Below are 15596 nucleotides of genomic sequence, written 5' to 3'. Positions count from 1 at the left end.
TAATAGACAGACTAATCTCTCAAATGATGGGTGAGAGATGGATGGGACACAAACCCGCTGAGTAAATTTTTTCACTGCAGGACTTTTAAGAAAAACAAAAGTACTGGCTTTTGTATACACTGCCTTCCAATGGCTATACACCAGCTAAAAGCAAAGTTTGGAAGTATCGAAACACTTGAACCAGGTGATTCAGGGTTCAGAAGAACAAGTGCACAGAGGACTAGAACCGATCAATTGTATCCATCATCAGCTGGAAATATCCGAGATAATGGAAATCAATGCAGAAGGTCCAATCAATGATGACCAGCCTCTGAAACCAATTGCAATAAGGGAACTGGGATAGTTGAAGCCTACTGGACTAGATTCGGAGTGCTAGGCTCAAATAATTAATATAGATGAACGTTTTTTCACTAAAATGAATGTGCAACAAACACTATATACATAAGGGCATAAAGGTATCATTACAAAATGGAGCTGGGCAATAGTACAGCATAGTGAGGCTTTGGCTTGATGGGTTCCTGGAGGCAACGACCATAGAAGGACATTGGATTTAAATATATATATATATTTCCACATAAAACCATTGTTCTAGCTTAATTAAATGCAGTGGCTAACACACAGCCAAATTTGATGGTTTGAAACCACAGTATTTCTAAAACTACCCATATCTGATACAGAAAGTAGGCATTCAAGAACCCCTTTTCATTAAAACTTAAGCTCTAACAACCTACTTCACCAGCCCGGTGGGAGATTGGATAGGATTGCAAGAAGTAGGCAAAGCATCGATGCGGTACTTGCAATAGAACTGTCAAAATCACAAGCTCAGCTTTCATCGACTTCCTATAGATAAGCTGTTCTCTATATACGGAGTTCATGAACTAATCTAAATATATCTTATATTTAAAAAAAGATACCTGTTCTTTATAAAGAATGGGATTTATTTTCAGAGTCAATAGCGCATTGCAGTCAGCACATTGAAGAAATACGTCATTCATTCACACACTTTTAGGTATATACAAAGAACAGAGCAGCATGTTCTGGCCAGTGGCTGGAAACCTTCTAAAGGGTTCCCAACTGTCATCAAAGAGATTATATTTTAGAAAAACCCGGTGCTCCTGTCTGGTGGAGAGTGTGACATCTCTGCTCATGATGTAAATCCCGTCATTGTGAAGAGAACAAGTCAAATTGAGGCCAGATTTGGAGGTGTTTCCCTTGAGGTAGAGCCATTCGCGTGTGGAGATGTTGTACGATTGAACGGTTAGCATGTCCTCGCTTTGGCAGGTTTTCTTGCTGTAATCCAGCTCGTGGATGCATCCACCAACAAGGTAGATCATGTCCTCCACCGACAACATCTGCTGCTTGCGAACATGGAGAGTGCAGTGTTCAAACACAGTCCAAGAGTCCGAAGTGGGACAATACTGCAAAATATTCAGATTCCGGTCTGTGGAAGAGAGAAACATAAGTTCAGTTTTACTTGTTCTAGTAAGACCTGCTGATACTGTATGTCAGTCCACTAACTTTCACTTTGTTACACTCTAGTAGGCCTATCTACTTTAATGTTAGATCTGGGCTGGGCTGTGGTTTTGATGTTGGTTTGAATGAATGCTGGATCACAAATGCAAGTCCATGCTTGTCCCAAAAGTTACAAAAATGATCCAACTGGCCTTAATGTGTATGCTTTTAAATCTTGCATTATGAACAAAAGCTCGGTTTCTAAAGTTCAGAAGAGTATTTTAGAAGGCTGGCTATGTGACTGACTTCATACATGCTGGATATTGCTTCACCTTGAGCAGGACTACCCATACAATAAGGTTGTTAGGTTTCAGTTCAGGAGGCCGCTGTTTACTAGCACTAAGATGTGACAGGTTACCAATTAGAGGATTAGACCTTCTGCTACCCGAAAGAGTGTACTTGTAGTTAGGAAGCTTAATCCCACTCCAAATGACTTAGGAGGTACCATGGAGTACTAAGACGTTGGCAAACTCGTGCCTCACTAGAATGTTGAGGAGAACACATAGTAGGTAGGAAACCTACAACGTCTGAACATCTCAAAAGAATTTAATATTATGTCATAATTTTCCAAGCTACAAAAGCTATGAAACTTACAAAAACTGTATCTCACATGGGTGGCATCATGCATTCAGAAGAAATGTATATCTCTGCTCGGAGACGATCAGAGTAGTGATTTATTGCGTAGCCTTAAAAAGGGCTATATGCAGTAAGAAGTCTACAAAACATTAACCACCACATCATTCTGACTGTGACTGATGCTAAAGTTCAAAAAATCAAAACCTTAATAGGAGAAGCTTCACTCAAACACAATAAAACAGTTAAATCACACAGTTTGTTCCAGTACACACTATGAGGACAACCCCTTGTTAAAATGCTATTACAAGGAAATTAACAACATAAATTAAAATACAGTAAGTTTCATTGAGGATCCGTTGAAACTGAAACTCACTGAGCACTTGCGAGGTCTTCCAGACTGCAGAGATTTAGCCGCCCTAACACACACAAGGATAGTTCCCTACTGAAGGCAGAACGCCCATGCAGGTTTGCCAGAATAAATATTGGTCCTATTAAAGAAAAGGGTGCAACATTTTCCTTCTTAGATCAGGCTGGAACTAGGCAGATTGATGGCATAAGCAAAACAGCTCCCATGGCCCGTGACATAGATGGCTGAGCTGCTTTACATCACTTTCCAGCTAGTCTGGCGTGCACGATATACATGTACAATTTATAAACTTGAGTCGTAGAAAGGTGGGGACCAGTGAGCTAACCAGGTACCTTAGGAGTGGCATGTATTGGTAGGAATCTATAGACAGTTAACCTGTTTTGCTCTTAAAGGCCACGTCCATGTTGGCATGAAGTACCTGTTAAAAGGCTTGTGTCCTTATATTCCACTTTGGCACTCTAAATATTTAGATCACCTCATTTCAGGGGGTGTCCCTGATCAAGTGCAAGGATTCACTTGAGAGTGCTACTTTGGCTGGGGTAGGCCTAAACACGTTCACATCACATGCACTTGGAAACAGAAAGTGAAGGTTACCGCAATATTCCCATTATCTAGGCGGGAAAGCCAGGTGAACACATACTTTCACGACAATGGCGTCAAAACAGATTATTCTTTGTAAAGCGGATGCAAAGGCGAGCCAAGAAAAAGTGTGGATAGTTCCCCAATACTGCAGTTTTAACACCGCACAACTGCAGCTTCTGAAACGAGCAAAATAAGGTGCAATTGAGCCATTTAAGAAAAGAGAAGAATTGCCAAAATGTCACAAACCATAACAATATCTGAATCGGTAATTAGTTGCCAACTATTTTTATTTAAGGCTACCGGAGCTGCGGGGTACTTATTATAGGTACAAAACCACGATTTAATATTACTCCTAAAAAACAAATATACTGGCCTTGACTTTTCTGCTTGTTTTGCAGGGAGTCCCTGTCAATACTGAATTACCCGTCCAATATTTAAAAATGGTTGCTTGCTTTGCATGTAAACAACAGGAATAGAAGCCAACAGTATATGAAAATGCAATTAGAGGGGACGTTTAAGTAGGACTCAAACACGCACGGTATCTCAGCCCTTTACGACCTAGCAGCCAGTACATTTTTTAAATGATACATCAAATACACATATATTGCTGTCCCTAGTTGGGTCTACACAGGCCCAGAAAATCCCAACGTAATTTGTATCCTGCAAATTAAAATTAGAGCCTTGCGAGCAGGAAAGGTCAGATGTCAGTAGGTCATGCCGATAAAATTCTGCTCGCTCCGCAGGGGTTTCACAAAGCGGCCCTGTCTCGCCAGTGACCCTCCTGCCAGGGAGTCTTGAGAGGAAGTGCGAGAGCTCTCGCCTCCTCCATTTTTAAAGGGGTGGAACAAACGTCAAGATGAACATACATGCCTCTCCCAGTTCACCGTAATCATCCAAGTGAGGCACCCGCAGTACCGCTGCTTAGCAACAAAAATGTTTCCATGGTGTGCCCTTGTAAACCTCTAGGTTTGTAGAGTCCTTGAAGGATGAAGCGTGGACTATAACAGGCAATAAATACATTTTAAAAAGTCTCTGTCTATTTCAAATAGGAGTTGGGACAATACACTCATTTAGACAGTGGTCGAAGTGGGGGGAAAAAGTAGGGGAACTGTGGGTGGAGAATCAGAGGGCGGGAATAACCTGAGAAATGGATCAGTGGGCGGAGTTGGAGGTGTGGCCAGATTGTGCAAAACATCCCACAGTATTTGTTTGGCATTTCACTGACCAGTTACAGCTAACAATGATATTTAATTAAATCAATGGATACACATAATTATTTAAGGTTTAATATGAGTTACTGACATTAAAATACAATCACGAAGTGGGATATGTTTCCAATCAAAGACTGTCCCAAGTATGCTTAAAAGTGGAAGCACAAGCCATTTGTCTCGGATCCATGGAGTTTCTGTCTTCAGCACTTCTCCCATTTTCCACAAGAGCAGTTCAAACATGAATGGCAAAATATCCTAGTTTGCAAAAGTTTTCTAAATAATTATGGCTCTGACATATTTGCCACATAATAGAACATCTGCTATATAATCTGATAATTTTAACTAAAAAATTGTTTGCAGCTCAAACGGATCAAAAGTTACAAAAAAATTGACATGCGCTGCTGTGAAGTGGACGGCCCTTTGCAAAGGTTGCCTAGTCACCTTTCTCACTGCTGCATGTGTATGTTACACTGGTACTAATAAGGTAAAATCTTTCCAGAGACTGTTAGCATGTGTAAAAATGTCAAAATAATAAAGTGCTAGAAAATATACTGCATTACGTTGCAGCTTTTTTTTGCTGCATAATTTAGTCATCACTTTGGCGTAATTTTGTCTTCTTTTGCTGCATAATTCCAGTGGCCCCAAAGCAGGCAGCACGTCTTAAAAGTGCTTGTGCATGAAGCAGAGAGAATGAGAAGTTTGCAAACTTAGTTTCGTGTGCGTGCAAATCCTGCTTTGCCAATCCCTGGTGAGTTGCAGCTACTAATGCTGAAACAAGGCTAATGGAGGTACTAATGGGTGAGGCGCACTGTCCTCAAGAGCAGGGCCGAATTTAGCGCTGGTGGCGCCCTGTGCAACAATGTTTGTTGGTGCCCCCCAATGACCTCGTCCGCCACGCATTCCCCGGATTCCCTCAATTCCACCCTTTAACAGTGCCCCTCAAGTCTCCATAACCACACTCTCTCTGAGATGCATTGAATTTGAATTACAGTGCCACTCATACCAGTGTAGGGTTTTAGAGCACTTTACATCACACACACTACATAGAGACAATCAATTATACGTGTGTAAATCACTGTATAGGAATGTTACATAAGACAAAGGACTAACAGGTGTAGAAGTCACATGACAGCTATACTAGTGGGCAGTATAATTTAATAGTGATTGGTCTGGACAAACACAAACTCAGAATTTAAAATGTAATACCATGGTTGGGGGTTCTCTTTAATAATCAGAATTGATTTATATTCAAATGAACACTTTTTGCAACATTAGGATAATCAAAGACTGGGGGAAAAAACGATAACGCTCTCATTTATACCTTGCAGTTTACATGCAGCTCTTAGATGACAATAGCTCACTGTTCTATGTTAGGATTTTAACTTCTAAACTGCAAGTAACCAAAGATCTGTCCAACAAAAGCAGTAACCCACTGACCTATTTACATTATGTGCACTTTGTGATCTGCATGGTACATGTTCTTTGCAGCAGGCACATTTAACCCCCTGCGTAACCTTTCCATGAATCAAAACTTCCACTAGACAAAACTTTGATCTCTCTCTAGGAAGAACATTAATCAACGGAGTTATCATAACATTTTTATAGTTGCCAAAAATTGCTGGAGGCCAGGAGGGAGGCAGCAAGCACTTTTAAAACCATAATATACTTGCCACCCTAAGTCAGCAACCAGTGTGAACACACCGGTCACACCGCCCTAGAGCTGGCACTTCAAGGGTCCTGTGACCTCAGTGACAGAGTCACTGTTTCTATACTGTGTACTGCTTCATAAGCCTACCCGCAAGACTAGAGGTGAACTTCAGTATGGGTTGTGGTGGACAGGCCTCCAAGGTTAACCCACACTTGCCCCCACTAGGGCAAACCTGCTGGTGCTAAGACAACAGGGCTTCTATGGTCTTGCGGGGCCTTCTTAGGCCTAGCATGGGAATGTGCTCCCTCAGGAGAGAGGACTGGTCAGGAAGGTTGAACCTGGTTCCCCAGTTCCAAATTCGGCAGCTCTGACCATAGTGCCACATCCGCTCCCCCAAAGAACACCATACTGCCCCACTGAGAGAAACTCGCACGGCCTTCAACTACAACCCAATTGTGCCCTGCTATACATACCTGGATGCGACTCAGTTCAAATTACGCACTAGACAAGAGCAATACGCTGCCTAAAAAAAACGTAACAAATCTTCAAAAAAGCAAACCCTCATAGGGAATGCAATATTAAGTTAAGCATATGAAATGTAAGCAGGAACACCATGGTTATCTCAACACTTTTACACTCACTATTCAGAAATCAGTGAGTGCTTGTGCCGGAAAAGTGAAGGACATGACTAGAGGGACCAGGAGGGACCCACTACAATGTCCATTGCTTATATCCTTACAAAACGCAAGCAGTATGGTTTAAAAAAAACACATCCATGAACACCAAGTCGTGGTACGCATTTTGTTTTTCAATCCACCCATCAATCCGGCATTGCGGTATCTCCAGGAATGGTGCACTTACTCATTCAGGGAAATCAATGCTGTTCAAAGAAAAGATAAAACAAAAGTAGCGCTTCACTGGCAAACTCTGTATAGTGGCGCTAATGTGTTTGGGAGTGAATAAAATCAATCTGGCTGCTTTGTGAACACTGTCTTGCTTTATTTTTCATAGTTGAACCTTTTATTTCTGTCCGTCCCAGAGGCTGTACTTTGGAATAGAATAATGTCAGAAAAAGACAACATTTGCAGCAAAAGTATTTTTCTTTTTTGGATCCATTTCACAAGGGAACAAACGAAAGGAGGAAAGAGAGGATGAGAACCGGTTTTCAGTGAGGAGGAGCGAGACAGAAAGAGGGAGTAAGAGGAAGAAAGGGAGGGGAATCAGCTACCAGCGGTAGAGCAGAAGTGGACACTGTACTGGTCTTCTCTGGCAAGAAGGAAAGGACAGAGTCCTTTTCCTTCCCTGCCCACTGCCCGCCCCGAACGGCCAGGAACGCCGAGCCTTCTCTGCAGGCCATGGCTATTTCTGCCGTCCTGGGACACATTATTAAAATGCAAAAAGTAGGGGCACAGGATCTATTGATTTACAGAAGTAGGGGCACGCCGTGCCCTCCCGATCCCGCCCACTTCGACCACTGCATTTAGAACATGTACATGGATTACAACGCGTCAAATGACAAGGGCAGCAGAAGTGTTTGGACTCAAAGACATCATGGGGTTGACATCTTGTCATGCCCTTAATCCTTCAAAAAGCCATATATCTACTGCTAATTGTCCAGGGTAGAAACTGGTTCTTAGAGCCTTTTATGTTTAGGGAACAGACAGCTTTAGCACAATGCAAGCTTCTATACTTTCAACACCAGAAGCTAGAAATGCCTTCCTCCATGGCTTACCAGACACTACATTGTCCCTTCACAGGTGGTCCAGAACACGGCACCAAGGATGCTGCTTAAAATACCCAAGTATCAATCTGTATCTGGTTCACTGGCCGGTCTGCATTGGCCCCCAGTCAAACAAAACATTAACCTCAAGTTCCTTTGTATTGTTCATAGAGCATATCATACAAAAGGCCTTCAAATACTTCCTTCCACGATGCGACCCTATACGCCTAGGAGATCACTGAGATCACTCTCAATAACCTTAGCCGACATGCCAAGAGTGTGAAAATTAAGATGTAAAGGTAGAGATTTCTAGGGCCGTATTACAATAAGTGCCCAGGGGGCGCAACGGGCGTTTGCGCCCGCTTTGCGCACCCCCGGGGCACTTTGGTATTATAGAAGAGGGCGCAGATGCTTGTGCGTCCCCTTCACTAATACCGATAGCGCTGGCGCACTTAAAGCGACAGCGCTGTAGGAAAGTATCTGCTTCTTATAGTTACACCCACTTTTTGTTGATGTCACACTGTTTTTGGACTAGTCTGACTTAAATTGATATGCATGTACTTTAGGTACACTCCAGATTGGATTCTGGGGTACCCTTATCAGTCCCTAGTATATGGTACACCATGTACCCAGGGCATAAGTACCCCAGAGGCCTCCCAGGGACTGAAGCATGTATTATGCCACCCCAGAGGGGCCTTCTAAATTGATATGACCAGCCTGCTACAGACTGTGTAAGCTGGTGCTTGCACCACTTACTTAAGATATAGGTTCACTATATCTATTTAAATCACTACACTTAAATACTTATCAGGCACCCCTATGGCAGGCCTTAACAATCCTGAAGGCAGGGTGCTGGGTTTTTCGTGAGAGGGTGCCCCTGCATGAGCAGAGCCCCTCTGCAGCCTTCGGAAACCATTCTCCGGGGTGGTCTGTGATGCAGCCACACATATATGTTTAAGTGCATTATAACCTCGCGGTAAATGCCAACTTTAAAACGGCTTCTTAGAAACATGTCATGTTTGGTGTCAAACACCTTGGAATCATACCTCCACACCAGTAATTGGTGTGCAAGGTACGATTCCACCCTTCCAAAAGGGACATATGTGGGTCACCAGTCTACCCGGTACCAGCTTTCTCGACCTGGGCAGCACAAAATGGATGCTGCCAGCCACAGACATGATTCTGCTCTCCTGCTGCGGAGCCAAGTTCGGGCAGAGGAAGTCATGACAATAGGCATCCTGTCACAGGGAGGTGTAACAACCTCCCAGGCAGGATTTAGCGTATTGGGGCAGGGTGGGTGCACTCAGAGTGCCAGAAAGTCTGCACTGGGGGCACATTTGGTGTCCCTGTGCATAGTCCAGCTCGAACCAGTTCTAAGGGTCATTGGCTCCTGCTCTGGCGCAAAACTGGACATGAGCGTAGACACCCCTCTGTACTGCCTTTCCCCTAGGAGGGTCCACATAATCTTTCCAACCCCTTCCCATGGGTATAAAGTGGGATACCAGACTACAGGACTTTAGATTTTACCTGGACAAGATTCTGCTAAGAAGAAACCAAGTACTTCGACTGCCTGCACGATGCTGGACGACTGAAGAATCTCCCTTGGAGTAAAGTAGTTACTCCTCCGCAAAACCGGTTTGCTTCTCCAGAGCTTCCTAAGACTTCAGCAACACAGGAGGTGGGTTCCTGAAGGTCCCTGAGGTCGACCTGCCCTCTCGGCGATTCTGAGACCAGTATACCTCGTTGGGACCGTGCGATCTGAATCCCTGTGCACCGCATACATTTGCAGTTGCATATGCTTAGTGACGATTCCAGAGCATGTGCATTGGGCATGGAGAGTCCCCTGGACCTTGCTGGTCCACACCGTAACCTGTTTCCTCTGACCGCGTGGGTTGCATTTGTCAAGGCTTGTTGGTGCTCCAGCCAGACATTGACCCCTCAGCACTCGACATCCTTCATGGGACATCTCACCTCTGGATCCCGGTTGTCCTTGATGCCTCCTGCTCCCCATGGCTGCAGAGTCAAGCAACCCTTCTTCACTCCTGAAGTATCCGACATCGGTGGGCATTCGACAACCAAGCCCCTGGTCACCTGAAGTTACTCAGAATCTGTCCCCTATGCTTTCAGGTTCTTCTCACCTCGAATCCAGGCTTGGATTCCACCGGACATTCTTTGCTCTCCTGGCAGCAGGACTTTTTTGCAGCTCGCCATTGAAAAAGATGTAGGTTTTCGACACCACTTGACCTCTATGCACCCGGCTCCTCTGGGATAGGTAACACGGGTACTTTGGTACTTACTGGTGGGTTGGCCTTAGAACCTCCTAACATCCAAAGGGTTTGCTCGAAGTCCTCTTAGAAGTGTCCTTAACTTGTAATTTTCCAACCGCAACTTTCCCATAGAGTTGTACGGAGCACGCGTCTGTGGTTCCTCACTGCACCCGTCCTCCGTGGGCTCCCTGTGTCACTCCTCTGGGTGGTTCCTTGGGGTCCCAGCCATTCTACGTGCCCTAGGCACTGTGTCTAGTGAAGTCATTGTTGTTATACCATTTTTTAAGTATATGGTTCGGTCTCCCCCTGGAGCCCGCTGTGTATTGTGCTATTTACAAATGTTCTATTGATTCAGTATTGTGTGCTGTGTGCCCTAGTCTCACATAGAGACTAGTAGAGAGTGTTATATTAATAAATACATATTTTTATATAAACACTATGTGGTTCTCCTTTCATTTAGTCATTTTAGGAGGTGATATTCTGGTAAAACAAGCTGCTTTACATTCCTTCAAGATTAAGCCTGAAGGCTGCTCTCCATAGATACCACTAGGATAGCTTTTAAAAAGGTTATCTTTGACCTCATACATCATAAGGGTTGTGTGGACTGGTATAGGGTGCCCACTTTAATTAGTGGACAGCATATACCAGGCCACCGTCTCACAAGTGCTAACTTCAGAGAGTGTGCCCTCATTTGCATAGGGGTGTGGCCTACGCAAATGAGGGAATTCCTTTGACTCTGCGCCAGCGCCATAGTACAGGCACAGGGGCAAAGAAGTCCTCAGGAGGCACACTGTCAGTGCGCCTCCTGAAAGCAGCCTACTGCAGGAGTTAAAGGGGGTCCCATGGACCCCACAGACATCCCCTTGCAGGCGTGTGCAGTAACTGACTGGATCCGCCTGCAAGGGGATCTCCATTCTCCTGTAAAAGTGCAGGCGGGTGCCGCCTGCACTGTGAAAACACAGAGCAGCTGCTCTGTGTTTTCACATGAATGCGCTGTCCTGAGGGCAGCGAGACTCCGCGGCTGCCCTGGGGGCATCGCATACATCCTAATAGGGCGCATTGTCATTGTTTGCAACTGCCACAACATTTGAAAAGTGCGCTGGGTGCAAAGAATGACAACAATACATAATAAAGCCCCTAGTGGCAAAACTGTGGAATGACATGGCCATTAGGTTAAGGAATATGGAGGACGAAATTTGTTTTAGGAAATTATTAAAAACTTCACAGTTTTGTTAATTCGGATTTAAAAAGCATGAGTTGGGCTTCAGTGCTAGCCCTTGGAGGGCAGCCATGTGCTATATAAGCATGAATGAACTGAATATGCCATCCTACGCCTCCACAAGGGATTGAAGATATTTCGCCTCAACAAGGAATTGAAGATATTTCACCACACCACCACTACCCTGATGGAACTCCATTCGCTTGCCCCTTGCATGAGCACATCACCTTGCAGTCCAGCTGCATCATCCCAAAGACAAGCCCCGTCAAGCTGACAAGCTACCTGTTAAATTTCTGAATATTTATCCAAATCTTTCAAAATCTCATACAGAATTCCTCAAGACTTCCTGTTTATTTGTAATCTATCTTGACCCGGCAGACGATATACATCTATATGTAATAATATAGACATACAGTTATAGATATATAAGGAGATAGAAACAGATATGAATTCTTACTTAACCTCAAGGTCTTCACCTCCTCCCTAGGAAGTTCAAAAGTGTATGATAAATACAAACAAGCATTGGCATAGCCAATAGGTCTCACCTTTGGGACCTTATAAGTTTAGCCATGCAGCAGATTATCCCCTATTAGCATAGCGACGGTGACTAGGCGGAGGGGTACTGCGACTGCCCATGACAATCCTGAAGAAAAGGCAGGCTTGGGGCAATGAAAGTTTGTGCCCAGCACCTAGCACCCTCTCAATAGGCCCACAGAGCAACAAGAGCACCTCCCTGACGCAAATTTACATGACATAGAATAGAGGGGCATATCAGTGAGTTCAATGGGCCTTGGACTGATTGTGCATGGGCCTTGGGCCAACGCTGTCCCACTGTTGTGCCCTTGGCGAGGTGAAATGGATCTCAGAGAGAAGTGAGTAACAGGTGGTGATGCTTGCTATCTTGTCCTCCTCCTACATGGTGTCCAGGAGGCTGATGGGACACTTTGGAGATACAAGACAATTACTCTGCAGCCCTAGCTACATCCTGCCAGTGGCTGTGAGCCCCATGGACCTCCTTCAGAGATGAAGGCTGCACTGCTTGATACTGACCGGTTACCTGCCCTTGCCAGGGATTCTGGGGCGAAAGGTACATCTGCCTGGTTGAATGCTCAAGTAAGAAGGCAAAGAGTTGGTTATGTATTTTAGGCACTGTATTTTAGGTACCGTATTTTAGGTGCACAGGGGTGAATGAGCCAGGGAGGACCAGAGTGGTGGGGGAGATCAAGGGAAGGTAGTTAACAGGTCAGTCACGTTAATAAGGGACGACATACGACTATTTATTTGCCTTGAACACTGGTGATGTTAAATGGCTGTCAAAAGAAGGAGGGTGCAGCCTATCTTATGGGACATGTGTGCATCCAAAGAGCATTTTTTCACCCATCAATTTCTATTGATGGAGAGGCAATTCCAGGCGGGAGACAGCCAAAATCAAGCCATTGTTTGCTTTACAAATTCGGTAAACTGGGTCTGCTGGCATGTAGGACATGTCATAATCACTGGAGTGAGCCTCATTGGCGTTCTCTGAAAAGGGGGGGCAGGGGGGGGGGGGGAATCTCGCTTGTCGCCCCATGATTTTTCACTTGCCCTTTACATAAAAAAAATTTAAAAAAAAGATGGGCTGGGTAGCACACGAGTCTCCGGCAGAACCTGCAGGCTTAGACTTCCCAAGCAGCCTTCACCGACTCCTCACAGAAAGGTGAGAGGGCACTGACAGAACTCACCTTGGCTATATATACTCCATAAAATGCTTCCAGGGTCAGCGAGAGGCCACTCGTGTTCTACATGACTAAATCCTATCATGCGCACATCAGACAATACCGGTGGCGAAGCGTACTGACCCTATAATCACAACTGCATCACAGATGTTATTGGATTACGAAATAAACGCTTTCAAGCAAATCAGATTTAGATAGAACGCAGATAAAGGATCAACAAACAAAAGAGCTTTTTCTATGACGCCGATTCAAATGTTGTTCGCCAATAGATATGTCTGCTAAACTAATAAATAGATTTTTTTTTTTTAAACGTACAGATGACAAAACAACATTTTACCTTGCTTCAGGGCCCTCAGCGGAATGATTCTCTGAGCAGTAACTGCTGAGCTGTTGTTCTCCACAACAGCAAACCGGAGGAATGCGAGGTCTTCAAAGTATACCCGAAAGAGGAACTGCTCGTTCCAAATGGGGTTTAGCGTGTTGCGGTGGATGGGCTTGGGGCGGAAGTGGCAGATGTCCAGGAGCATTCCGAGGGCATCGATTTCAATGCACGGGCTCCCCGTGCTGTTGCTCGGGCACACGTTTTGCCCTGAAACGACCTGAAACAAACAAGCAGCCGCAAAAGTGAAGCGACCGCCATTGAAAAGGGGAAAAAAAGCCTGGGCTAGCGCGAGCGCCATCTGTTTCCAATTAACGAATTGGAAACAGATGGCGCTGCTGTTCGCTCCAGAGCACCCTAGGCCAGGGGAGAGAGAAGGCGGGACATGCACCCGCCTTGGACCAATTGCGGGCTGTCTTTCTTTGAAAGACGCATGCACAGGCCAATTGCGGGTTAATAAAAATAAATAAAAAAAACACACGCACGAGCGTATGTTCAGAGTTCATAAGCCCTTACTAAATGCCTCACAAAGCAGCGCATGCACGCTGGCTCAGGCGAAACCTAAAAATAGCTGAACACACAGAAAAGTCTCCGGCTAACAAATACCACAAATTACTCACAGATTGGGAAAAACAGATTACTTTAATTGGTTTTCACCAAAAATAATCACCCCAGCTAAACCCCTCAAGATTTCACATGGCAGGCTCGTATTTGTCTCCGAGCACGTTTAGATTTCTTGTTCATAAAATACTTAGTTTTCATTCGTAGATCGTGGTAATTTGAAAGTATTCTATGCAAAACATTTTATGCATCCCTAAACCCTATCTATGCACCAATCTATTCACCCACAGTCCTCGGTCCATTCAGATTCTTCTCGCTCATCTATTTATCCTTCCATCCACAGACACCCATCACATAACATTTACCCACACCAATACATCCATCAGCCCATTACTATGCACCCATCATCCACCATCACCCAAACACATATCCACGCCTATGCGTTTATCTGTCCACCAACAATCAAATATTAAATCGATCAATCCAGACTTGCACCCATCCATCTACCCTCCCATCTCTGATGCAGTCACATCCAACCTGTCATCTAATCATCTCTAGCCAACATCTATCTATTTGTGTCTGCATGTGCCAGTATATGTGTTATTTGACTGAATACGCGTTTATAAATGTATTGTCTGTGTATATGTGCATCGGGTGTGTTTTGTGTGCAAGTGGGTTTTCGATCTGTGGATCCCAACACATGGCCGTAACAACAAAGAACATGTAGACATAAAACAGGTCGAACCAACAGGCTTTGCCAAACCTTGTTACTTTTATTCCTCCTGCTGACTTCATGACTCCTGAGAACAGAGGTAGCAAAGGTCAGGAAGATGAAATGGCGAAGTGGGATAGCAGTTGCAACCTATAACGAACATTCATAAGAACAAGTTACTTACATCTCTCTTTAAAAGGGATGATCTACCTAACCAGCGATTACCCACCCTTTAATTCCCCCAGGCATTAGATTCGATGCTGAAACTTGTTTTTTTAGTATTGTTCCTCCATGCCGATTGGTAGTGCCATTGAACTCTAGAAATGATGGCACAGATACATATAAAGAAATCAGCAGTGAGCGCTGACATCAGTTTACAACAAAGCATGGCACACTCAAACACAGAGCGTCAGAACACTGTGCAGAATTTTAAATGGAACCTCACTAACACACAGATTTTCACTCGACAGAAAGGAGAGGTAGGGGGCACCTAGCAATCTGTGGTTAGACAGGTTATCCACCAGAAAAAGCATTAATTATCAAAAAAGTAACTTGTTCTTGTGGTGGATACATCCAACCTATTTAATAGATACCAAAGCAGTTTGTTGATTATTCAAAACATATTTGTTTTAGTCGGGGAAACATTTTCAAAAAGGCATTCAAGTTGGACCAATTAGCCTTCTATCCCCTGTTTAAAGCAAGTTAGAATTGCATTCTTTCAGATAAGAAAGACAGTTTGGAACTAAAAGGTACCCGAGGATGCACACCTTCATTAACTGCACAAAGCAAGACCCCATGAAGGATAGATAGCCGACATTACAGCTGATGGTACCACACGACAGCAGCATAATCTCAACTCTCGTGTTAATGGACAGAGCTTGCTCTGGTGCATCCAGTCCTGCAAATGGGTCAGGCAGACAAAATCCTGTAGTAGATGAAAGATCTCTCTTGGGTATGGTGGAGGGTCTGGGTTTTGGTAGCTCAGATGTGAAGATAGAAGTGACCAGTACACAAGGACTATTAACATCAATGGAAAGTTGGAAATGTATATAGAATAAAGAAAGTTGGCAAGTGCGGGTAGACGCGACTCCACAGGTGGCATCTGTGCTCAAAAGGCAGATCAATCA

General features: G+C 44.3%; 1 protein-coding gene across 1 annotated transcript in view; it reads right to left on the bottom strand.

Annotated features, from left to right (window-relative positions):
• Nucleotides 1–920: 920 nt before the first annotated feature.
• Nucleotides 921–15596, bottom strand: part of KLHL42 (kelch like family member 42) — a 35392-nt gene continuing 20716 nt past the window's right edge. Inside the window, exon 3 of the mRNA XM_085652328.1 lies at nucleotides 921–1441. Within this exon, the coding sequence (XP_085508454.1) occupies nucleotides 996–1441 (446 nt within the window). The 3' untranslated portion in view covers nucleotides 921–995. The remainder of the gene's footprint in view (nucleotides 1442–15596) is intronic.

The sequence above is a fragment of the Triturus cristatus genome, chromosome 4_1, assembly GCF_964204655.1.
Source record: "Triturus cristatus chromosome 4_1, aTriCri1.1, whole genome shotgun sequence".
NCBI lineage: Eukaryota > Metazoa > Chordata > Amphibia > Caudata > Salamandridae > Triturus > Triturus cristatus.
This window is presented reverse-complemented; position numbering and strand designations above follow the sequence as displayed.